Here is a 23216-nt window from a genome sequence, read left to right on the forward strand (position 1 = left end):
GGAGTCCTACCGAATGTGTAAGATCTAGAAAAACCGAAGTGAGAGGAGAAGTTCATGGAGGTAGGCCTAGGCCCACTGGGGCTGTAGTGCCAAGGGGAAAAAAATAAATCTCTTCAGTCTATCTGCACTAGTCTCCACGGGTTTATAACACGGTAATTATAAGTCTCCCCAAATTACACATTCCCAATTTCATTGCACTACAGCACACACAAAGTCTTCAAATCATACGTGAAGTCTTCACAAGCCGAATTCTTATGCTCTTCTGAACGCCTAGTGCCAGTTCACTCTCCCCTTGCGTGTTTGTTCGCGTGCTTGTGCCGCTGTTATTGACTCGTAAGTGCCCTGAACTGACCTTGCAGCTGAATTCACTTCTCTTGTAAGCATTCTGCACAGACACCACGGAAAACAGAGTTCTATTTTTGCATAAGGCAGACCGCATAGGGAACAAGTCATAGTGAACTCCTAACCAGCGTCTTCATTGGTGCACTGTTGCCTAGCAACGAGCAATAATATTCATCCACTGAGACACATCTTACATTGTTGCCCGTTGATCGTATTTACAGAGCGATTGCCTGGCAACGCGTTGGTGAAATCCTTTACAATTCATTCATCAGTAATCTGTCAGACGACAGGTCCACAGTCTCTTCCAAAACAGTTCCTCCACTTAATGCGATCTAGAGCTTTCTCCTTCAAATGAAAATATCCTCTTCTGTCCCCAAGGTCATCCAGCATCTTCTTACGTCTTCTTTCTCGTCTTCTGGATCTCGCATGCATGGTATCTCTGTTTTTGGAAAATATTTCTCAAAGTATTTTTTTTCAAGTTCGAATATAACACGTTTTTCGCTTTATATCCATTTACTGACTCCCTCGTAGCTGTACCCTCCACAGTATTTGACATCACTTGTACAATATTAAACATACAGGGTAGCCTTTCATTTACAATAGCCCCATAATTCACTTCGCGAACTCCATGTCAGATTTTTTGATGTAATGAATAAATCTTACAGGCGTTTCCTGTGTCAGTTGCGGTAACATGAATACACACGTTGCAGGGACCATTTCAGGAAAAGTAACACAGCTTGATGGGCGTACTGTATTACAGCACGGAATATGTATAGCGGTGTTACTCGTGTGTAGTTGGTGATCAGGAATGAAGACCGTCAAACCATCCAAGTAATCATCAAATTGGAAAATGCCCCCCGTAGCTGTCATTATGCGTGCACGTTACAGGAGGGCCAATATGCAAGTTGAGTTTGAATTTCATTTTATTTCCTCTGGTGATTGGATGATTAGCTCAGAGAATCCCATGAGACACTGAAGCATCGAATTTGGTACTGAAGAACGGAAGGAAGTGAACGGAGAGCTGCCCTTAAAATTTACTGAGGAAGAAACGCGAAATTATTTTCGTAATGCATTATACTATTCAGTAAGTTACTTGTGTTTCTAACTCACAAGAAACGCATCATTCCAGAAAATTAACAAAGTATTGTGACGCATATACCCATTGCTAGGCAACGACTCAGTATACACATTCCGGCTAACACGCAACAGTAGGACCTGTGTTCTCTGTGGACAATGCTACAACTCACTCTTCTGTTGTTGCGTAACGTAGGTATCACTTACCGCGTAGAGAACACCGCTTCCCAGTTAGTACATTGGTTCGTATTTAGGAGTCTGTTGCCTAGCAACAGGCGTTGTTTACAGAGTCATCACTCAGCAAGGGGTTTCATGCTACAGAATTTTTACTCACTAACTTAAATTGATACTGAATAAGATAGCCTCACAAGGTTTGTGAGAACAGTTGTTGCTCGGGGCCCAACTTTTCGGCCCTAGAGGGTGGAATTAGTCAACTTGAGAAGTTGAGTAGCTTTCTCGTATCCCTTAACATCTGTGGAGTGCTTGATTTAACGGTAAATTTTCTAGGATTCCTCACACAGCCGCAAAGCTGCCTGTAACAGTATTGGGCTTTATTGTCACAAGGTAATAAAGGTAAAGTTATCCCTGCAACGGGCCGTGGAGGGTTATGAGACGTCGAGGTTCACACATTTTCTAGACAATTGGCTCATAGATTTCGGTGAGGTTGTCGGCCTTACGCGTCGCCCGCACTTTACTCCCCAGGAAGATTCCTGGTACTCGTTCCTGTTAGATACTGAGTCGACCCCAGGGTCATAGTGCGGCTGGAAGGATGACCTCACCGGGAATCGAAATCCCCCCTCCCCGAATAAATCCACAATCTAAAAATCTAACTTATAGATCTCTCTTGCTGAAAACAGTGTCAGCATACAGTAAACTAGAAGAGGAATCTATATAATCAACATTTTTTTTAATTGATCTGAGTTTTCGCCCTCGGCGAGATTTTTCCCCACACACTTCGGGAACTTCAACAAATTCATGTACCAATTGGAATCAGAAATTTGACATCATAACAGCCGCCTGAGCCTCGTATTCAAACTGTTTTTTTTTTAACATTTTAAAGACCAAAGTCAGAGTCAAACTTATGTTACGACCGTCGGCCAGTCGGCCAGTCTGTCTTGGAATGAAGCACTCATCTGGGGCTAAGACCAGATCTTTATTGCTGTCAGACAGTTGCAGACTTCTTGAGGTGGGGCGTTCTCTCTGACGAGAGGGCGGGGCTGTCGTTTGCCAGAGTCACAGCAGTAATAACTCTGTTGTCAGTATGTACAGTTTACATTTTTTTTTTCCTTGGCACTACAGCCCCAGTTGGCCTAGGCCTACCTCCATGAACTTCTCCGTTCACTTCGGTTTTTTTATATTTTACACATTCGGTAGGACTCCTTGGGCGGGTGATCAGCTCGTCGCAAGGACTCTACCTGTATACAAACACAGAAAAACGCACACACACAAACTAAACATCCATGCCCTGAGTGGGATTCGAACCCACGATCCCGGTTTCCAAGCGAGCGAAGACAGTACATGCCAGTTTACATTTTACATGTTATTAAATGTGTGTAAACATATACAGGCAGATCATGCCTCTGAAGTCTAGTGGCCATTTTGCTCCGTGAGATTTAAGACAAGTTTTGTTTTGGCTACTGTTTTAGCCTCCTATAAAGGCCGAATTTCTTCTAACTTACTTACCTAATCCGTTCCTCTTGTACCTTACCTTGTCGAGGTTGTTTTCTTTTTTCTTTACACTTTAATCATTTTACAGACGGTAGGACTCCTTGGACGAGTGATCAGCTCGTCGCAAGAGCTCTACTTAAACAGAGGGCAACACAAACACAGAATAAACACACACCAAATATACATACCCTATGTGGGATTCGAACCCACGATCCCGGCTTCCGAGCGAGCGAAGACAGTACAGGTCTTAGAGAGCTCTAATACCGTGACCGACCTTCTTCTAAACAATATATAAAATTCAGTTCGTACCTCACAGGAAACACCTCACGTCTCTGCTACACAGATCAGCCGGTTAATGCTGTTTAGGAAAATAATCGCTGTCCTTATTATCAGAACCATACGAAACATGCATATTCACTCTGTGTACAGAATGCAGAGATTCAGTATGTTTAAACAGGTGGCACTCATAGTTACCACTGGGCTTTATAGGGTGGAGAGTCACTTTAATATTGTCACGTATTGGGCGTATAACGCGACAAATAACTTCACGCCGTATTTGATATAGCGAATTTTATTTCACATTCGCACTTACAATCACCCAAATTACAATCTGACAATTACTGCTATCTGCAGTATCACAAATACTACACTGCAAATGCCACAGTACAACTGGCTGGTTGCTGGCTAACTCGGAACTAACTCGGAGGTAGCTCGAGGACTCACTCGGAGGTAGCTCCAGGACTGACTGTAAATAGCCTTCGCTGCTCCTTATGTAGCCTCGGTCCGGACCATTGTCGTCTGGTGCCGTGTTGCTAGCCACGCTGTCCGGAGTTGTTGACTGCTGCCTAGCAACCGCGATATCCCTCGGTGACGTCACCGCTGTTGATTCGCTTTGCATAGCTTCAAGGTTGCGGGGACTCGGCTAACGTCGGCTTCGCTCGGCTCACTTCGGCTCCGCTCGTGACGTCACCGCGGGGAGAGTTGCGGGGTGATGGCTCGCCTATTACGCGAGCGCTACGTTACCGCTACGTGCAGCTGGGGAGGTAGGGGTCAACATGTCACAATATTATATAGTATCCTGCCATCTACACCTACGCCTCCCAAAGTTTCTATTGCCTTCAGGTTTTGCGACTAATATTTTGTAACCGCTAGGCAATCCTCAAGCCCCTATGCGTGCTACACGCTCAACCGATCTTATCCTCGATCTGAGCTTCCTAATAGCAGATCTGCTCGGTGAAGTCTACAAACAGCAAAGCTCCTCCTCACTAATTCCTTTACTTTAGGTACTCGTTGTCTCTCTCCGCGCTTACAACTGGCGGTTTACTGCTAAACAGTTCGCTATGGCGACAAGCCCCTTGGGACTCACGACCATCAACTTTTCATTCAACTGAACCTTTGCAGTATGTCTTTGACAGGATGGGTTTGTCGTTTATAATTGCTGCTGGTTTTCGCCAGCGCAGTCATTCTCAGGTCCGAGTCCCGCGGGACTAATGGCCACATTTTACTGACTCAGATTCGAGACTTCCCTAACCTGGAGGGCCAGGTCCCCGTATTTATATCCGCCAGGAATAGGGTAGCCCAGTTATACCCCTACGTCTCTTTCATACGAATCGCAGGGCCTCTACACCATGTTTCCACATTCCCTCAATATTTGTTCTTCCCGTTACTCATTTTACACTGCTAAGATATAGAACTCTTCATTAGAGTCTTCTTATCGCATAGCTTGATGCAGCACTTTTATATAACTAACCGAGCGAATGATCAACCACGGAAGCACAGAAACCGCATTACTGCTCCGCGTTTGCTCCGTGCCAGAAATAAGCACCCGTGAAATACAGCTGACACACACATACCTACGTGTGCACATTGTGGTAATGGCATCAGCGTCTAGCACTGATCGCCTGTCTTTATTTTTCAAACAGAAAAGTGCGTCAGGAAGCGTTTTTCTTCACTCTTTGGGGAGAAAACACAGTTTCAAAGGAACTATATCTTCCTGCGTCACGTTTTGGTGTAAGGGTGAAATGTAGTGCGTACAGACTGTAGACTGCAGCGTGGCTGGCAGTTCTGGACTGTGGCCAACCGGAGCCAACTACTCGATGAGTCTGCAGTGCGAGAGAGAGGAGGAAATCGACTATAATCGACTCCAGTTTGTGAGTGATGAAGCATCGCGCGTCTGTCTTGGCATCTGCTTCCGCACGGACTTGCTGTATCGGATCAAGAATTGAAACTTGCTGCCCGCCAAACACTTACGGCCCGCGGTTTCTACCTCCTCCTACCTATATTGTGACGTATAGACCCATTGCTAGGCAACGACTCCGTAAACACGTTACCGCGAAAGCCTACGCGCAACAATAGGACACCCACTGCTAGGCAACGGATCAGTAAACAAGCCTTCTCAATGGTAGAGAGGCTGTGCTTTCTTCGTGGTCCGTGCCGAGGGGTTATAAAGGAACAAAGAAGATCGTTTAAGTGAGTTGTCGAGAATTGGGTCGAGTTCTGGAGACGGCAGTCGAAGGTGATTGAGAAGAAATGGCAAGAAATGAATTACACTTGAAAAGAAGATTTGATTTGTGATTTGAAGTGACAGACTATTATAACTCCGTTGCCAGGATACGACTAGTGAAGACTGAGAACCCCAGTGCTTCTGTAACGGTGAACTGTAAAGTATGTAAATCAAATATAGCGCTGTATTGCCTGTACCCCGAGTTGTGTGAATGTATAAGGTGCAATAAATCCAATTATCCAATCCAGAACCCGTCTTATAAGTCAATCGCTCAACCCCTACAAGTGACAATATTTTTGTTCTTTCGTTAATGATGAAATGTGGGAAGATGGGAGGCCCAGAGGAACTGCTGAATAATTGAAATTTGTGTTATTAAAACGAATTTATGTTAAGATTAGAGGCAATAGAAAGAATTCAGCTATTACATATCCTTGGATGTGAATTGAGGTCGTGTGCGCGTGGTGACGTGGAAGTTTCCGGTTTAAATATTCTTTGAGGAAGCCCTGGAAAGTCTTATTCTTGCATCCAGGTTCTCCTGAACCCTACGTTTTATGTGATCTTGTGACTTTGTAGTCATAGGAATGGAGACAGCTAGATCTCCGAAACTTAACCACCTGTGGAACTGTGTAACTTCGTAAGACAAATTGTCACAAGAAAATCTCTCATTGCCTTGAAAATCTCAAATTCAAATTATTGCGTTGAAAAGACTGTTACACTGAAACCAGACAAAAAGAAAACAGCTATATACAGAATGTTCCAGGAGGAGAGGTCAGTATTTTGGGAGGGTCATAGTATCGGTCATTCTAAGCAAAAAATTTATTTATATAATATTTTATATATATTATTATTTATATTATTTTATATATAGGGTGTCCCAGGAGGAAAGGTCAATATTTTGGGAAGGTCGTAGTATCGGTCATTCTAAGCAAAGGTGTATATGTACATGTGTCCTATTCCGAACGGTTTCCGGCATAGAGCCATTTCACTGTACAGTTCGAAACTGTTGATAAGGAAGAGATATTACGTACTGTTTATAATACCGGTATTTCTTCTTCAAGTGACAAAGTTGGTACAGTTTACCTAGTGTAATGCATTTTCGAAAATTTCACCGTCAACATCAGCGCACTCTGCAACTCGCGTGAGGACATGGCGTGTTGCTCGTCTGTACAGTGTACAGTGTACTATACAGTGAAACAGCTCTATCTCGGAAACCGTTCGGAATAGAACACATGTACATATACATTTTTTGCTTAGAATGACCGATACTGTGACCTCCCAGAATATTGACCTATCCTCCTGGGACACGCTGTATAAGCCAAGCGGACCTTCCGTCCCCTCAGCGGGATTCGACCCGGCTGTCATACGAGACCTCCAGTTGGACAGCTAATGGTCACAGCAATTAGGCGGTCATCCAAGCAATTAAGAAAGTCTAGAAGCACTCCAACGCTTCTGAGTGCCAGAAAAACCTTCTGACGTCACGATGTCAAGGAACCGTACGTAGCTTATTGTTCGTGGTGCAGTTGTCAGAATGGTGCAACGTATTCTTTCTTTTGCAGCAGAGCGTTAGCACCGCGCTGGCTCAGTGTTGTCTTATGAGTATATTTTATACTCGTGTAGAAATCCATATCATATGTTACTGTCTCGTCACCAAAATGCAGGGCAAAATCATGACATGAAGATAGGAAACAGATGTTTTGAAAATGTGACACAGTTCAGATATCTGGGAACGACGATAACAGATCGAAACCTGATTCAGGAGGAAATTAAGAGGCGATTGAACTCTGACAATGCTTGCTACCATTCAGTCCAGAGCCTTTTGTCTTCTCGTCTGCTATCCAAAAACATAAAAATTAGAATATACAAAACTATAATTTTGCCTGTGGTTCTGTATGGGTGCGAAACTTTGTCTCTGACATTAAGGGAGGAACATAGAGTGAGGGTGTTTGAGAATAGGGTGCTTAGGAGAATATCTGAACCGAAGAGGGATGCAGTGACAGGAGGCTGGAGAAAACTTTATAATGAGGAGCTTCATAATTTGTACTCTTCTCCAAGTATAATTAGAATGATCAAGTCAAGGAAGATGAAGTGGACAGGTCATGTAGTACGAATGGAGGAGACGAAGAATGTGTATAGGATATTGGTGGGAAAGCCAGAAGGAAAGAGACCACAGGGAAGACCAAGGCGTCGGTGGGTGGACAATATTAGAATGGATCTTAGAGAGATAGGATGGTATGGTATGGATTGGATAGATCTGGCTCAGGATAGGGACCAGTGGAGGGCTCTTGTGAACACGGTGATGAACCTTCGGGTTCCATAAAATGCTGGGAAATTCTTGAGTAGCTGCAGAATTGGCGGCTCCTCCAGAGGGGCTAAGTTCCATGAGTAATTAAGTAAGTAGAAATCCATCCGAATCTTCGTTGGTTCACCACCTGCCCTGATTGAGGCCGTTCGTAAAGTGCTGTAGGAAGACACCAGCTGAGTTGACCCGCCATTGACGGTTGCAAGAAGTTTCTGTGTGTAACTTCCATCCCAGCGAGTCCGAGCCCCTGGCACCCATTAAACTTTAGCCGGATGGGCCTCACAGCCACTCTGAAAGGAAATGAAAGTAGGGAATCGAACCTTGACACTCAGCCCGTATTTACTGAAGCGTTTGACCACGCCATAGATCAGGCGGTTATTCTTCGGTATCCCGCCGCCGCGGCCCGAATTCGAGCCCAGGTGATGTCATGTGGGAATTGTGGTGGACAAGTGACACTGGGGAAGGTTTTTTTTTCCGAGTTCCTTGTTTTCCCCTACCGATTCTCATTCGGCCAATTTCTCCACGTTCATCATCATCATCCGGGACTGGTGCAATAGGCCAATTAGTGGCTGACGTGGACTCAGTCTCACCCCACCCCAAGTAAAAAAGGGGAACTACTAAAATGTTTCAAGTAAGCCTGTAATTGGGCCGCGCCATAGCTCAAGCGGTTAGTCGCTGGCTACCCACCGCGGCGNGGGGTTCGATCCCGGGTCTGGTCAAGTGGCGCTGGGGCAGGTTTTCTCCGAGTACTTCGGTTTCCCCTGCCAATCTTCATTCCACCAATTGCTCCACAATCACCCTCACCTATCATCTGCGGCTGGTACAGTAGGCCAGAAGTGGCCGCAGTACAAGGGACTTAGTCCGACCCCACTAGCAATAAAAGAAAGCCTGTAATTACAGTGTGAATTTCACAATGTGGACGTCAACTTTATACGAAGGCATAAGCACAGTATAGTTAGAACTGTGTAGCATTAAACACACGCTAGATATCACAGCGCTTATATTGGCCACGGTTCCGTTTTTACACACTCTTAAACCAGCGACTTCCATGAACATAAAAATTCCAGTTCTGAGAACAAAATTTATAAATCATGTTAAGAAGGAGAGCAAAATCAGTTTTTTTTTACGAGATCACAAATTTGGTGTTATTTTTCCATGTATATCAATATTCTGCTTATTCTTAAATGCAAGTGGAAGATATTGGTACGTGGAAAACTCAGTTGGGAGGCCTCACATTATGCGTAGCGCTTGTGTTGCATGTGCCAGGTTCTTGGTACTCACAGTACATCGTACCAGACCGTCTTCCACGTCGAACTTATTTTTACGTTTTGTTCAAAACTGAAGGAAATAAAAAGGAGTTTTCACTAATACGTTGCCCGGAAAGGAAGAAAATTTTTAAAAGTAATGTTTCCAAGTGACTGATAATTCACAAGCCTACGAATCCAAAATTGAGTTTTCGAAACGGAAAAGAACTCTGACTTCCTGGTTCTGACTTTTATTAATTTTATAAAATCTTTTATTAAGTTTCTGTTATGTCAGCGTCAAATGTGCTAGGCGATTTTATTAAAGTAAAGAGCGTGTTTCACTTCCGGGAAACATCATGAAAGCTTTCCTTCAAAGTGAGCATTTCTGAGAGCAGGGTCTTGTCAGACCGACGTGTGTTCTCTTCTCTTCAGACCGAACAGCGTGAATTTGAAACGAACGTGTCTCTTTTGACATCTATAAATTTCTCCACTTTAACAAGGTTTTAATCGTTATGAATCGTGACCTTGCGCAGATACATTCATTCAGTAATTCATCAACACAGACATACCGACCAGGTATGCATTCATATTGAACTGCTTGTACCGGTTCTCACGGTCTCTTCGCTTGCGGATTTTCTTACTTTTCCTTCTACCCTGAAGATGGAGGCGATACGCCCCTCCGAAACGTCGGTTAACACCACATCTACACGGTGCCACATCCCTGAAGACTGCTTTCCTCATAGTCACCGCCGTGAAAACCTCAAATCTTACTTGATTTATTTATTGTTTTCTTTTGTTATCTGTCCTTTTATTGTAAAATAATCAAATCTTTTCGTGTGTCGGTAGAAAGAATTTGATATTTACTCACTTCGTACGAATAACGCGTAAAAAAAAGTGGAGTAAGAAGCGGTGTGTTACAAATTGAGGTTAGAAGCTGTTTACATTATCTTCCATGACTACAACTTAAGATTTTAAGAACTCACTTTCCGATCCTAAATCAATACTGCACCGCAGCTTGTTGTTCAGACTGTTTGCATTATACAGTGCAGAAATCCTGACGAGTTCTCGGAAACTGGAAAAGTTTGTCCTTGCGTGTGCGAGTCTTGGTTGAGCCACGGAAACAAGACGTGATCAAGGTTACCGAGCGTGGGACTGCACTGTTATGCTTTCCAGAAAGGCAAGTACACCATCTTGAAATCATGCTCCAGCACGCCCACATCTGTTCCTCCGCTGTCACCTCAAATCTTGGAATCAACGGCAGTTGATACATTGCTATGTGTTCAATTGTCTCATCACATCTTTTGCCTTTTAAATTTCCTTTCAAGGTCAGCGAACGGAAGGGAATAAGAGGCATCCATTGCCGGTGGCTAAGGAAGCTGTCCCATACGTGGAACATTGTGTTTATGTAAAATTTTCCGCACAAGCGGAGCTCTGTGGATGGCCAGAACATCATGCATAATTTGCCAGTTTTACAGCCCTTTACGATATATCATGTGGCATCTTCAGTCGTTGTAGATAGAAATATTAGTTAAGTTTCTGACCTTACTGAATAAACTTATGCTGTAAAAGACCCTGGCTTAACGATGACGCTCTGCAATCGTATTAGGAGATGCTGGGTTCGAATTTAGGTGATAGCAGGTATTGTGGCTGAAATTTTATTGTTTTCCTAAATATCTCCAGGCAAATTTATTTGTTTATGCAGCAACCCTTCTTTTCAAATAATTTCCAATTGGGTGGCCCCAATAAATATAATGGTCTAAATATCGTCAGAGTCGTAGAAAACCAGCAAAGAAACACACACTCTCGTGATCCAAAGCAGCAGTCAGCATCAGTTGTGATTTTACGTGCTTCGCGTGTTTTCTTCGGTCGTGACAGGTAAGCGAATTTCCGTTTTGACGATTAGTGTAAAGTTTCTGGGTCACAGCGGCAGGTTCGTGTTTCATCGGCTTGTACTGAGTTTGCTTCACTCTCTCAGGAGTCAAGAGTTTAATCCTTGAGAATGTTACCAAGCAGTGTTGAGAACGACACTAACAAATCTAAGTTATATTCTTGAGGAAACTGAGAACAGATTAACTTCCGGTAATGCTTGTTGCCATCCGGTTCAGAACATTCTGTCTTCTCGTCTGTTACCTATAAACGTAAATTGAAATATATACAAAACTCTAATTTTTCCCGTAGTCCTATATGGGCGCGAAACTTTCGAGGATCTCCTGCTGCTAGAATCAGAATTGAGTCGAGTTTCGAGACGCCAGTCTACCGGGATATGAGCTTTGGAGCAAAGGAATTGAATTGAGCCAAGTCTTCGGAACAACTGGAACTTTTCAGTCATAGTGTGAAGAGCATGAAGGTGAACTTCAACACCTTTCCTGTCCAGCACAATCGTTAGATTTGAACTGAACCACTCTGGTCAGTTTTGGAGACTACAGTGAGGAACAGGTTCCCACCTCCAACATCTCTAAAGCAACTTGGAGGTAATCTTCAAGAAGAATGGTATAAAATTCCGGTAGAGGCTGTTCAAGACTTGTACGAGTCCATTCCAAGAAAGACTGTTGCTCTGCTGAAGGCTAAATGTGATCCGTCGCCATAGCAATAGAGAATGTGTACAGTGTCTGTAGTGCTTCCATTATTTTGTCCAACTCTGTACGTATCCACAGCAGAGAACACTGGCTGAAGGACGGACGAAGATGCCAAGTGTTACTGGAATGCATCCTCACCCCCCCCACCACACTTTCTACCTCTCTTTTGGCTCAGTTCTTTTCTCTTGCACGTTACTCTTAATCTTGGGGTTGCAGAATTACTCTAACGGGGTGACGCTTCAATTAGCGGTTCGCCCTGGTTTAGTTTCGCCCCCTGCCGCATTGCTTTATCTTACACAGCTATGCTTTTGGTAATCACAACGGGTAGCATTGAAAACACATTCCCAGAGTTCCGTGAATGTAGCGACATTTGGTTATGAGAATATCTTGTACAGTAATTAAAACACATGAAACTAATGTTTTCGAATTTATATAATCTTTGCTTCTGCTGCCATGGGAGCTAGTTGGATAACTGCAGCGAAACCTGGTGACAATATTGCATACATTCAGACTTCCCTGGAGGCTTACATGTTAGTCAAGGAAATGACATATGCTTGTAATTAGAAAATATTGTGACATGTAGACTCATTTCTAGACAATGTCCGAAATACGCGCACGTAACAATAGAAAAGGTATTACTAGAAGTGTTTTCTGTGTTGTCCGCTATGGACGACTCTGTAAACACATTGCCACGACAACTGATACGCAGGCAACAATTAGACAACTTCCGTTGCTATGCAGCGGGCTGTGAATACAACCATAGTGGAAGTGGCGTTTTCTGTGTGTCTGCTTTCAGACTATGTAAGTAAAGTCATAAACCGGAAGTCAGTCATAGAGCGAGAATGGAGCGAGTCCTCAGCAGTCAAGTATTATGAGTTATTATAACTGATTGCGATTAAGAGAGGTTTTAAAGGAAGCGCTAGTAAATGAAATCATTCCAAAACCCGGCTACTATTCGTCACGCAGCAATAAACACGTGGAAACATTTAGACACACAAAGGTTTATAGTCGTTCAGACCGGCTCTGGTACCCACACAGACCCCTATCCAATGGGAACCGGGGTAAAGCGGCAGGGGCGTGAAGCTGAACACTCTCCTCCAGTTAGTGCCGAGGTCAATAAAACGTGGATCTATACATCCACTCCCCCATACGCCTTCATGGCCTTGTGCTTAATTAGGTAAGCACAGGGACAACGTTACGTTTTTTTTTCCCTTGGCACTACAGCCTCAGTGGGCCTAGGCCTACCTCCATGAACTTCTCCGTTCACTTCGGTTTTTTTTCTAGATCTTACACATTCGGTAGGACTCCTTGGTCGGGTGATCAGCTCGTCGCAAGGCCTCTACCTGTACACAAACATCCATGCCCTGGGTGGGATTCGAACCCACGATCCCAGCTTCGGAGCGAGCGAAGACAGTGCACGCGTGACCGAGCAACTTTACGTTTACCAGGTCTATATTTTAGAAATTAAGAAAATATTTCCTGTTCCTAGCTCTTGTCACTACAGATCTGGTCCTAGCGTTGAAGGACCATGGGCGCACAGTGGACTCTGTCGTCATATTTTGCTTGAGGCGACTGGAGGTTCCCCCCACGCCAATGCTCATTTACCTTGGAAAGAAGTTTCTATTTGAGTATGAAAGTTAATATTACTAATATTATTCCTGCATATGGATATTTCCATTGTGCGTAAGGTGAAGCTATCCCTGTACCAGGCCGTGGTGGTCCATAGGGGCGTGAGGCGTCGAGGCTCCCTCATTCTCTAGAGTCTAGACAGTCGGCTCACAGATGGAAGTAATGTTGTCAGCCTTAAGCGCCGGCCGCCCTTTACCTCAAGGAAGATTCATGGTACTTACGTTGTATTTCTGTTAGAGGCTGAGTCGACCCCAGGGCCATAGTGCCGCTGGAAGAGTTAGGTCTAGTTAGAAGTCCAGTGACATCGGGAATTGAACTCGCGACCTTCCGACTTGTAGCACAGTGCCAAAAACACATGAAATAAAGATTTCGAAATTAATTTCTGTCTAAAGGTGGTTATAATTCGAAAGAACAAATTTAGTTTTTTGTAAATATAAAGTGCAAGTCATCCAGTATGTAATATTTGTGTACGGTTTTGTAGTATTCTGGAAACGTTATCGGAGAGACCGATAGCTGGTATGCTCTTAAAAATACCCTGGACCTGAAGTTGAAAGAACTTTATTTAAATGAAAAAAAAAAACTTCTGACTCTGCCAGAGAGTCCGATCGTGTTACGTGATCCGATGTCTCTTTAATTAAATTAATGTGTATTCAAATTTGTTTTGAAATGAAAAAAAAGCATTGCGAACGCTATCAGCACTCACACGGATAGCCCATCCTGCAATTTCAGTTAATTCAGCCCCTCCCCCCCCTATCCCCACCTTCCCTCCTCAGTCATCACTATATAGATATTGCAGGACTTCCCAGAATTTTTAACTTTTGTGACCAAAGTACTTTCTAAATTAATATATTGCAGGTTTGCATAGCTTTTCCTGAACACAATTACTGTTGCCAATTTTAATCACGTTCACTAATGGACATCACTGCACTGTTTCTATGTTGAGAGTTAAGCGCGGTGGCTTTTATAAGCAAACGCAGCCTTGTACCTATCAGTGTGTTGTTATTAAAGTTCAATCTTTGTGTATTTCGTGTAAAGTGGAAAGTTTTGTATATCTTATATACAGTGATGAATTTCTCCCGAGATACTGTGCTTTGCGGGGTACAGAAACACTGCAAAGACACGGCAGTTTGCTCTTGTCGAGCAGATTAATGTAGGGTCTGTATTTCCTGCATTACTCTCGGCCGGGTCACCGGGAACTTTGTTATATTCAAGTCATTTATTTCTTATTTGACCCTATGAAACCTCGGCCGTTGTAATGGAGTCGTTATATGGAAAAGTGTCTTATTTTACTCTTAGTTATAATAACAACATAATTATTACGGTGTTGGTTTAAAAACCGAGTTTCACTATTTAGACTTCCTTCCTTCTTTCTCTCTGTTGGTGACGCTTGCAACCCATTCAGGGCCCTGGCCGCTTCTTCAGTTTCCTGTTTCTTGTTACACAGACTCCTTGGGCGGGGGATCAGCCCGTCGCAAGGCCTCTACCTAAATACAGGACAACACAAACGTAGAATAAACGCATACACAAACCAAACATCCATGCCCTGTCTGGGATTCGAACCCACGATCCCAGCGTCCGAGTGACCGGTTACTGTGACCGGCTCAAATGTTGTTACAATGTACTGAAAGAAAATGAATTTGTCGGAAGAACTGTCTACTTTCCTTTTGATACGGCACCGACCGCATAGAAAACGATGTCTCCAACAAATTTTCTATTATTGAATGTGTATTCGTTGCCGCGGTAATGCTTTTACTGAGCCGTTGCCTATCAACAGTAGGGGATACACACGTAAACATGAAGACATTCATGAAGTACGTCGTTGAGATGAGATAAGGTGCCATGATATACATACCAAGTTTCATAAAGACCGGTTAATCCATTCAGAAGTTAATATGGGGAAACACAGACACACAGACAGAATGTTGATCTCATAAGCCTACTTTTATATTATCTGAATAAGGAAGGCTAAATATGTTACCTGTACATTGAACTATATACCTTTCGAATTCAGAACTGCCGCTCACCGCTCCAGGCAGTGAAGTTAACCCGAATTTTAAAGAAAATATTTTATCTGTGAACTTTGTCGGCCCGCTATTTGGGGAGTCATTGCCGTCAATCTATGATTTCCATTATAAATTGGATCCCTTATGGTAACCTCAACTCAGCTTATTCTTCCACTATTAGGATGGAGGGTATATGTTCATCCGAAACGTCTATTGACTTTCAACGGCCTACACGGCTTTGTATCCCAGAAGATACTCTTCATAACCAGCGTTGTGAGAATCTTAAATCTTACTTTAATTAATATTTCGGGCTCCGTAGAGACTGGACTGGACCGTAGGTTGTTTAACGATGCATTCAACTAGAATGAGATTCTGGTCATAAAGTCGAGTGCATCAGAATTCGGAACGCTATGAGAAAGCGGTGTTGGAGATTTCGCCTCCTGTCCTAACCTTTGCATACTGAGGCTGTAAGACAGCCTCACACCTTCTGTGAGCAGATTGTCTAGAAAATGTGGGAGCCTCAACCTTTCACAACCGCATGGGCCTCCACAGCCTGTTACAGATAACTTCACCTTCCATTCACTATAAAACACTAGGAAAACACACGGCCATTTGCCTCGGAATATTGAATATACGCCAGCCTCCTCGGTTAGTGATTCGATCTAATACTCTCCTGCATTCGTCAAGTTTGTAGTCGTTTCCTTTGCGATTTTGTAGTATACCGAACAGAAGAGAGCATATTTAGTGGGGATTCTATCATTGTAGCCAACATCGCCAATGAAAATTGAAACCAAGTTGCTGATTGTGGTTGCAGGGATCTGAACCGAGGAATCCGTTGCATCGACAGCTTCACTCGGCGGTGCATGACGGAGGAGAAACGGAACCACTTCAACCGGCTGTACGACGGCACGACGCAAGTCATCAAGAAGCTGTGTAATCCGGGCCCCTACCAGGAAGGCAAGTTGCTACGCAGTAGCCTAACTCCAGCCCTTCTTCAGAAGCTGCTAGTCTCTTAGCTAATCAAGAATTTCCCAAAACTTTATGGAACCCGAAGGTTCATTACCTTGTTCACAAGATCCCTCCACTGGTTCCTATCCTAAGCAAGATAAATCAAATCCATACTACCCCATTTTAATATTATCTTACCATCTGCGTTTATGTCTTTCCAGTGGTATCTTTCTTTCTGATATCCCCACCAAAATCCTTTAAGCATTTTTCTTTTCCCTATTCGTGCTACATGCGCCACTCGCATCTCATACTTCTTGATTTCATCATTCCAAATTTATCCGGTAAAGAGTACAAGTTATGAAGCTCCGCATTATGTAGTTTTTCCAACTTCCTGTCACTTCTTCCCTCTTCCGTCCAAATATTCTCAACGCCCTGTTTTCAAACACCCTCAGTATATGTTCCTCCCTTAATATCAGAGACAAAGTTTCACACCAATACAGAACCACAGGCAAAATATAGTTTCGTATATTATAGTTTTTACGTTTTTAGACAGCAGGCGGAAAGATAAAAGGTTCTGGACTGAATGGTAGCAAGCATTGCCCGAGTTCAATCTCCTCTTAATTTCCTCCTGAAGCAAATTTTGAGCTGTTACAGTCACTTCCAAATATCTGAACTGTGCCACGTTTCCAAATGATCTGTTAGATATTCTTCTGTCCTGGCCTGCACTCTGGCGACGAGACAGCAACACGAATATTTACTGTCGTCTTCTTGCAGAATCTGTTTATATAGTTCATTCAGTCATACTTGAAAGGTCGGTTTGCTGTTAGTTCTAACCTTCTAATTAACTACATTGACCAAAATTCTTATTGCTAAATTAATAATCCCCAAGTTGCCAAAGAAATATCCCACGTTTTACGGAACCCGAAGGTTCATAACACTCCGTCATTGGCTTCTCCCCTGAGTTACATTAATACGGCCCACATATTCTCTTACTATATCCTTAAGATCCATTTGAATATTGTCAGGTGTCTGAGTGTGCCTCTGGACGATCTTCCTGAACTGAATATTGGATTTGTTGACCACAAAACTAGTAACGGCTCCTAACAGTGGCTACTCCTCTGCTCCCGGTCTCAGGTCCACTCTAAACGGCAGCGTCCATCCAGCGGAAGGGTTGTTCTTTGCACGGGCCTATTAGAAAACAACTGTTTCCAAAAATGTCCGTATTGTTGCCGCGGGAACGTGTTTACCGAGCTGTTACCTAGAAAGGCTCTACACGCTAAAATGTTATCATTCTTATTTACGCCTGTATCTTCCCCGAAGTATATACACCTCTCATTCTGCGACATGTGTTGACAGTTGTCAGGTCTCCCCGGCAGCCTGCTTGCCCGCACACAGTATCACGTGTTTTCTGAAGTTGGTAGCATAATTGCTACAGACAGTCTTATCACCCGCCGTAAACAAACGAAATAATAGACTTCCTTTTTCTTCCAAGATAAAAAGATAAAGCTATCTCTGTAAGAGGCCGTGGAGGCACATAGGGTCGTGAGACGTCGAGGCTCCCACATTTTGTTGACAATCGGCTCACAGAAGGCGATAAAGTTGTCAGTCTTAGGCGCAGGCCGCCTTTTACCCCCAGAAAGATTCCTGATACCCATTTCTGTTAGAAACTGAGTCGACCCCCAGGACCATAATGCTGCACGAAGGAGTAGGTCAATAGAAAAATACAGTGGCCTCATCGGAAATCGAACCCACGACCTTCCTGCTTGTAGCATAGTGTCTCAACCAACTACGCTACCGCGTGCCCCATTCTTTCTCTAGACAGAATCAATAAGTTTATTAATCCAATTTCAAGCGTTAGGACTTCTGTAAATCTTGGCCTTATTTTGTTCTTAACAACTTCTTCACATCTCATAGTCTTGTACACGAATCCATGACAGCACGCGGTACCGTAGTTGATGAAGCACTATGCTACAAGCCGCAAAGTCGCGGGTTGATTCCGGATGTGTTTATTGTGTTTTTTCAATTTACCTAACCCTTCCTGCCGCACTATATACCTGGGGTCAACTCGGTATATGACAGAAATGAGTACCAGGAATCTTCCTGGGGGTAAAGGACGGCCGGTCCATAAGGCTGACAGTCATATCGCCATCTGTGAGCAGACTGTCTAGAAAATGTGGGAGCCTCGACCTCTCACAACCCTACAGGCCTCCACAGCCCGTTACATAACATATGTAATACTGCAACTTACTTTTGGTTTGGTCAACAGATTTCTTTGGATTCTTACGGAATTCTCGCTACCGAATGGATTCTCTTTTGATAACTGTGCAGATGTTCTTTAGGCTGAGACGAAGGGCGCACGAGGTTCCGTGGAGAATTCTGAGACATTCGAATTAACGTAGACGAGCGATCCCTGAAAAGCAACATTTGAAACGCGAAGTTAAAATCCAATTTCAGCGGCTTTCACTGTCAGTTACTGAAGTGACGAAAGCGAACGCGGATATCTGTTGTCTTCTCTTCATTGAGACATGAATACGTGTCTTCTCTTTGGCAGTGTCACTTCAGAACCTAAACCCAAATTCTGTATTATGAATACTAAATTAGTACAGTAAATTGGTGCCTTGAGGTTGTGCTGCCATCTTTCAGGTAAAATACGTATCTCATTAATACTGTTTAGGTTCTTCAAAATTTCCTTGAGGTTATGTTTCGTGTGTGTATTTAGAAAGCTTGAACGCTGTGGACGTTAGGCAGGCCGAAAATCACCCGAAACATTGATTTGTGGGGGCACGCGGTAGCGTGGTTGGTTGAGGCACTATGCTGTAAGCCGGAAGGTCGCGGGATCGAATCCCGATGTCATTGAATTTCTTTTTCAATTTACCTAATCGTTCCAGCTGCACTGTGGCCCTGGCGTCGACTCAGCCTCTAACAGAAATGAGTACCAGGAATATTCTTGGGGGTAAAGGGCGGCCGGCGCGTAGGGCTGACAACCTTACCGTTATCTATGTGCCGATTGTCTAGAAAGTGTGGGACCCTCAACATGTCACAACCCTATGGGCCTCCACGGCCTGTTACAGGGATAGCTTTACTTTACTTTTCTTTACTTTACTTTACTTTTACATTGATCTCTGTGCGTGTATTTCCATGTTGTGTCTTCATGAGCCCTACAGCGGGCCCACTAAATGTCAGAATTTGGGAATCAATTATGAATCTGAGAGACGGTTAGGGGCTCTAATCTGTATACATAAAACAAAAATGCTAATATATATCATCCACTAGTCCAGTGGTTCCCAAACTTTTTCGGGCCACCTAACACTTGGTTCCATAAACTCGTCCCCAGTGATCCCAGTCCTACGCTATAAAAATTTTTCAGAATGGCGGTTTGCACAGCTCAGTAAGGAAGATAAGAACAACAAGATAAGGTAACTGCTTCACTGTTAGTGAATTATTAATGAGATGGCTGCACTTGATGAAGTGATACCAGTTTCTGAAACCTGATCTGAAATCACTTCAATTGTAAATACCGAGCAACGTATTTTGAGAGGGCCACCGCCAGTGCCCTCTGTCGCCCCCTTGCCTCTTAGCGTCCCCCTGGGCAATCTTACCGCCTTCAGGGAGCTGTACATCCCAGTTTGAGAACCACTGCACTAGACCAGCTGAAACTTGCTGCAGCTCCGCATGGAAAGTAATTCGCTGGTCCGCTGAACATCAGGCGTTGCTCATTTCCGCCTGGACAATACCAAGTAAGAAGATTCGTCTGTGACGTGTAGTTTGAGAGGAAGCAAGACCGTCTCTTCCTTACCACGTCACTTCCGTGAATTATCACTGTCATACCAACGCAGAGGAGCAATACAATTAAAAGCAGTCAACACAGATGTGGGAAGGTCGCTTCGACCTTTGTTATAACACACACTGCGAACTTTTCGTTTCTTCAAAGCTGCTCTTTCGTGGCTTATTAAGGGGGAAGAAGGCCGCGCCATAGCTCAAGCGGTTAGTTGCTGGCTTCCCACCGCCGCGGCCCGGGTTCGATCCTGGATCTGGTCAAGCGGGATTTGTGGTGGACAAAGTGGCGCTGGGGCGGGTTTTATCTGAGTACTTCGGTTTCCCCTGCCAATCTTCATTCCACCAATTGCTCCACAATCACCCTCACCTATCATCTGGGGCTGGTACAAGAGGCCAGAAGTGGTCGCAGTACAAGGGACTTAGTCCCACCCCACTAGCAACAAAGAAAGAGGCCTCTCAGTGCCTGTAATAACGCTATATCAACTGGGTAACTTGTACTTTCGTCGCTTAGAAATGTTCAAACCTAAATTCTTAAAATGTATCTCAGAAAAATGCGTTTGAAGACCTAATTATATTGGACTTACCCGTCCTAGAGTGCAGTTGTAGGGTTCTGTGTGGACGGCAGTGAAACTTGGGATACCGTGTGGGTAGGAACCGACTTCGGCAACTGAAAACGATCAGCTGCTGTTGTTAATCCTTCATCATTTATTTGATATTGTGGCAACATGTCTCGGCCTGGTTGTTTATGGTGTTCAAGTAAACGAGAAGTGATAGGAAGTGCCCTCTGGTTTGGGACATTGACCCTTACTGGAACACCGCTTCTTTGCCAGGCACCGAAAGTTTGCAGACGTAATCTCAACGTCAAACAGTGGACAGTGCCCAAGGAACATCCTTAATGCATGATATCGGACCATCATTTTCAGCCACACTATTCAAGTATACAGCCAGACAGTCCATCTGTTACTTACTTACTTGCTTATTCATGGAGCTGAGTCCTTCTGGAGGAACCGCCAATTCTGCAGCTGCTCAATTTCCCAGCATTTTATGGAACCCGAAGGTTCATTACCGTGTTCACAAGAGCCTTCCACTGGTCCCTATCCTAAGCCAGATCAATCCAATCCATACCATTCCTTCCTATCTCTTTAGATCCATTTTACCTACGCCTTGGTCTTCCCTGTGGTATCTTTCCTTCTGGCTTTGGCACCTAGTCCATCTGTTAGTGCAAATCGTCAGTAATTCTCAAGGACTCTTGTGTGTCGCTTTGCAGAGTTCCTGATTCACGCACCGTGCATGCGTGAAGTGAGTACAGAGTATGAGGACTGCGTGCATAAGTACCAGCAGAAGATTGGAGAGGTTCACGCGCGCGTAAACGAACAGCGCAAGAGATCGAACAACGAGACTGCGTCCGAGGCTGTGGGACGAGATGAAGAGCTGAGAACAGTGTGCTGGTAAGTCAGCGTGCAAACACGAGCAGATGCAATTCAGTTTCAAGTGGCTGCGTTCTAATCGTTTCTCACTTACTTTTAACAGGACACGTCGAAGAATACCAGGAATTAATTAAATAATTTTCCTGGGGGAGTAAAGCGCGGCCGGAGCGTAAGGCTGACAACCTTACCGCAATTTTTGAGCCGATTGTCTAGAAAATGTGGGACCATCAACGTCTCACAACCATATGGGCCTTCACGGCCCGGTACAGGGATAGCTTTCCTTTTTTTACTTACTTTTATGTCGAAAAGCTTTTAAATGAATGGATTTCTCAGATCGTTGATTGGTTCAAACACACCGAATTCTTTATCCATTGGGGATTTATTGTTCCAGTTCTTTCCGGGACTACTTGGTGTGTTCGCAAAGGATCGTGATGAAGAAGTGTGGGGAGGAGACTGCCAAGTTTACAGAGGATTTCCTAAATCAGATGTCGTTTTCCTTAATCCAGGTATGAAAATCTTATCGTTTCATACCTACCTCTCGGCGCTACAGCCCTGGGTGAGCCTTGACCTCCTCCACAACCAGTGCGTGCTGCCACAGGAATGGACCCACGCATGATGACCCGAGGCTGGTTGTTAGGTTTCTGAACAAAATTATTTTTACAGGATGGTGTCATTAGCCCCATTCCCAACCCCCTGCCTGGAGGAGCAGGGTCTGGACTCTACCCTTTGATATTTCCGGCATGGGTGACCCTATCGGTAGTTAAACTACCGCCGGCATAGCTCTCCAGGTCACAGTCACACAAGCCCCACCACCACAAGGTGGAGACATCTTTGGGGAGGGGGGGATTATTACTGTATACGTAATAGAATTTTTTACCACATACAACATTTTATAACTTTAACATGGAATGATGAAGACATTGCAAACCACAAATTAAACTAAAATTACAACAGGAAAATGTTAATCATATTGTTATGCGTTATTGGTCCCACAAGGCCGATCACAGTGGGCATGCGGTCGCTCGAACGCTGGGATCGTGGGTTCGAATTCTACTCAAGGCATGAATATCTGTCTGCTTTTATTTTGTTTGTGTTACCCTGTGTAGGTAGCGGGCTTGCGAACGGCTGATCCCCGTCCAAGGATTCTACTGAATTCTGTATAGGAATAAGAAACGGGAAACGCGGCCAAGGCCCAACAAAAGGACGTAAGCCACGGACGGACGGACGGACGGACGGAAGTTATAAAGTAACGCCGAAGATATTGCTCTCGTTTGTTAATGTTTCCGAATTCCAATAGAAATAACACGAGTTCAGAAACAGACTTCTGGGATTTGGCACCGTGTATATGTGGTGTTAACCGACGTTTCGGAGGAACGTATCGCCTCCATCTGCTTTTACCGGTTCTCACGGTCTCTTCGATTGCAGATTTCTTGTATATTTTTTCTTCTACCCTGAAGATGGAGGCGAAACGTCGGTTAACACCACATATACACGGTGCCAAATCCCAGAAGTCTGTTTCTGAACTCGTGTTATTTCTATTGGAATTCGGAAACATTAACAAACGAGNGTTCAGTTTGCCAAAAACCCAACCGTTGCGTTGCAAATAAAACTGTTTAGTTTTGAAAAGTAAAACTCGACGTGAGAGAACACTTAGTCAAGTACGTTCTTTTTTTGATATAAGTAAATAGTTGTAAAAATGAAGACAGACGCAGTGTCTACCTCGTAC

General features: G+C 44.0%; 1 protein-coding gene across 1 annotated transcript in view; it reads left to right on the plus strand.

Annotated features, from left to right (window-relative positions):
• Nucleotides 1-23216, plus strand: part of LOC111871144 — a 168777-nt gene that overhangs the window by 142398 nt on the left and 3163 nt on the right. Inside the window, exons 3-5 of the mRNA XM_023864020.2 lie at nucleotides 16153-16295; nucleotides 21331-21511; nucleotides 21882-21996. Of these exons, the coding sequence (XP_023719788.1) occupies nucleotides 16153-16295; nucleotides 21331-21511; nucleotides 21882-21996 (439 nt within the window). The remainder of the gene's footprint in view (nucleotides 1-16152; nucleotides 16296-21330; nucleotides 21512-21881; nucleotides 21997-23216) is intronic.

Source organism: Cryptotermes secundus, unplaced genomic scaffold, assembly GCF_002891405.2.
Source record: "Cryptotermes secundus unplaced genomic scaffold, Csec_1.0 scaffold250, whole genome shotgun sequence".
In the NCBI taxonomy this organism is placed as follows: Eukaryota; Metazoa; Arthropoda; class Insecta; order Blattodea; family Kalotermitidae; genus Cryptotermes; species Cryptotermes secundus.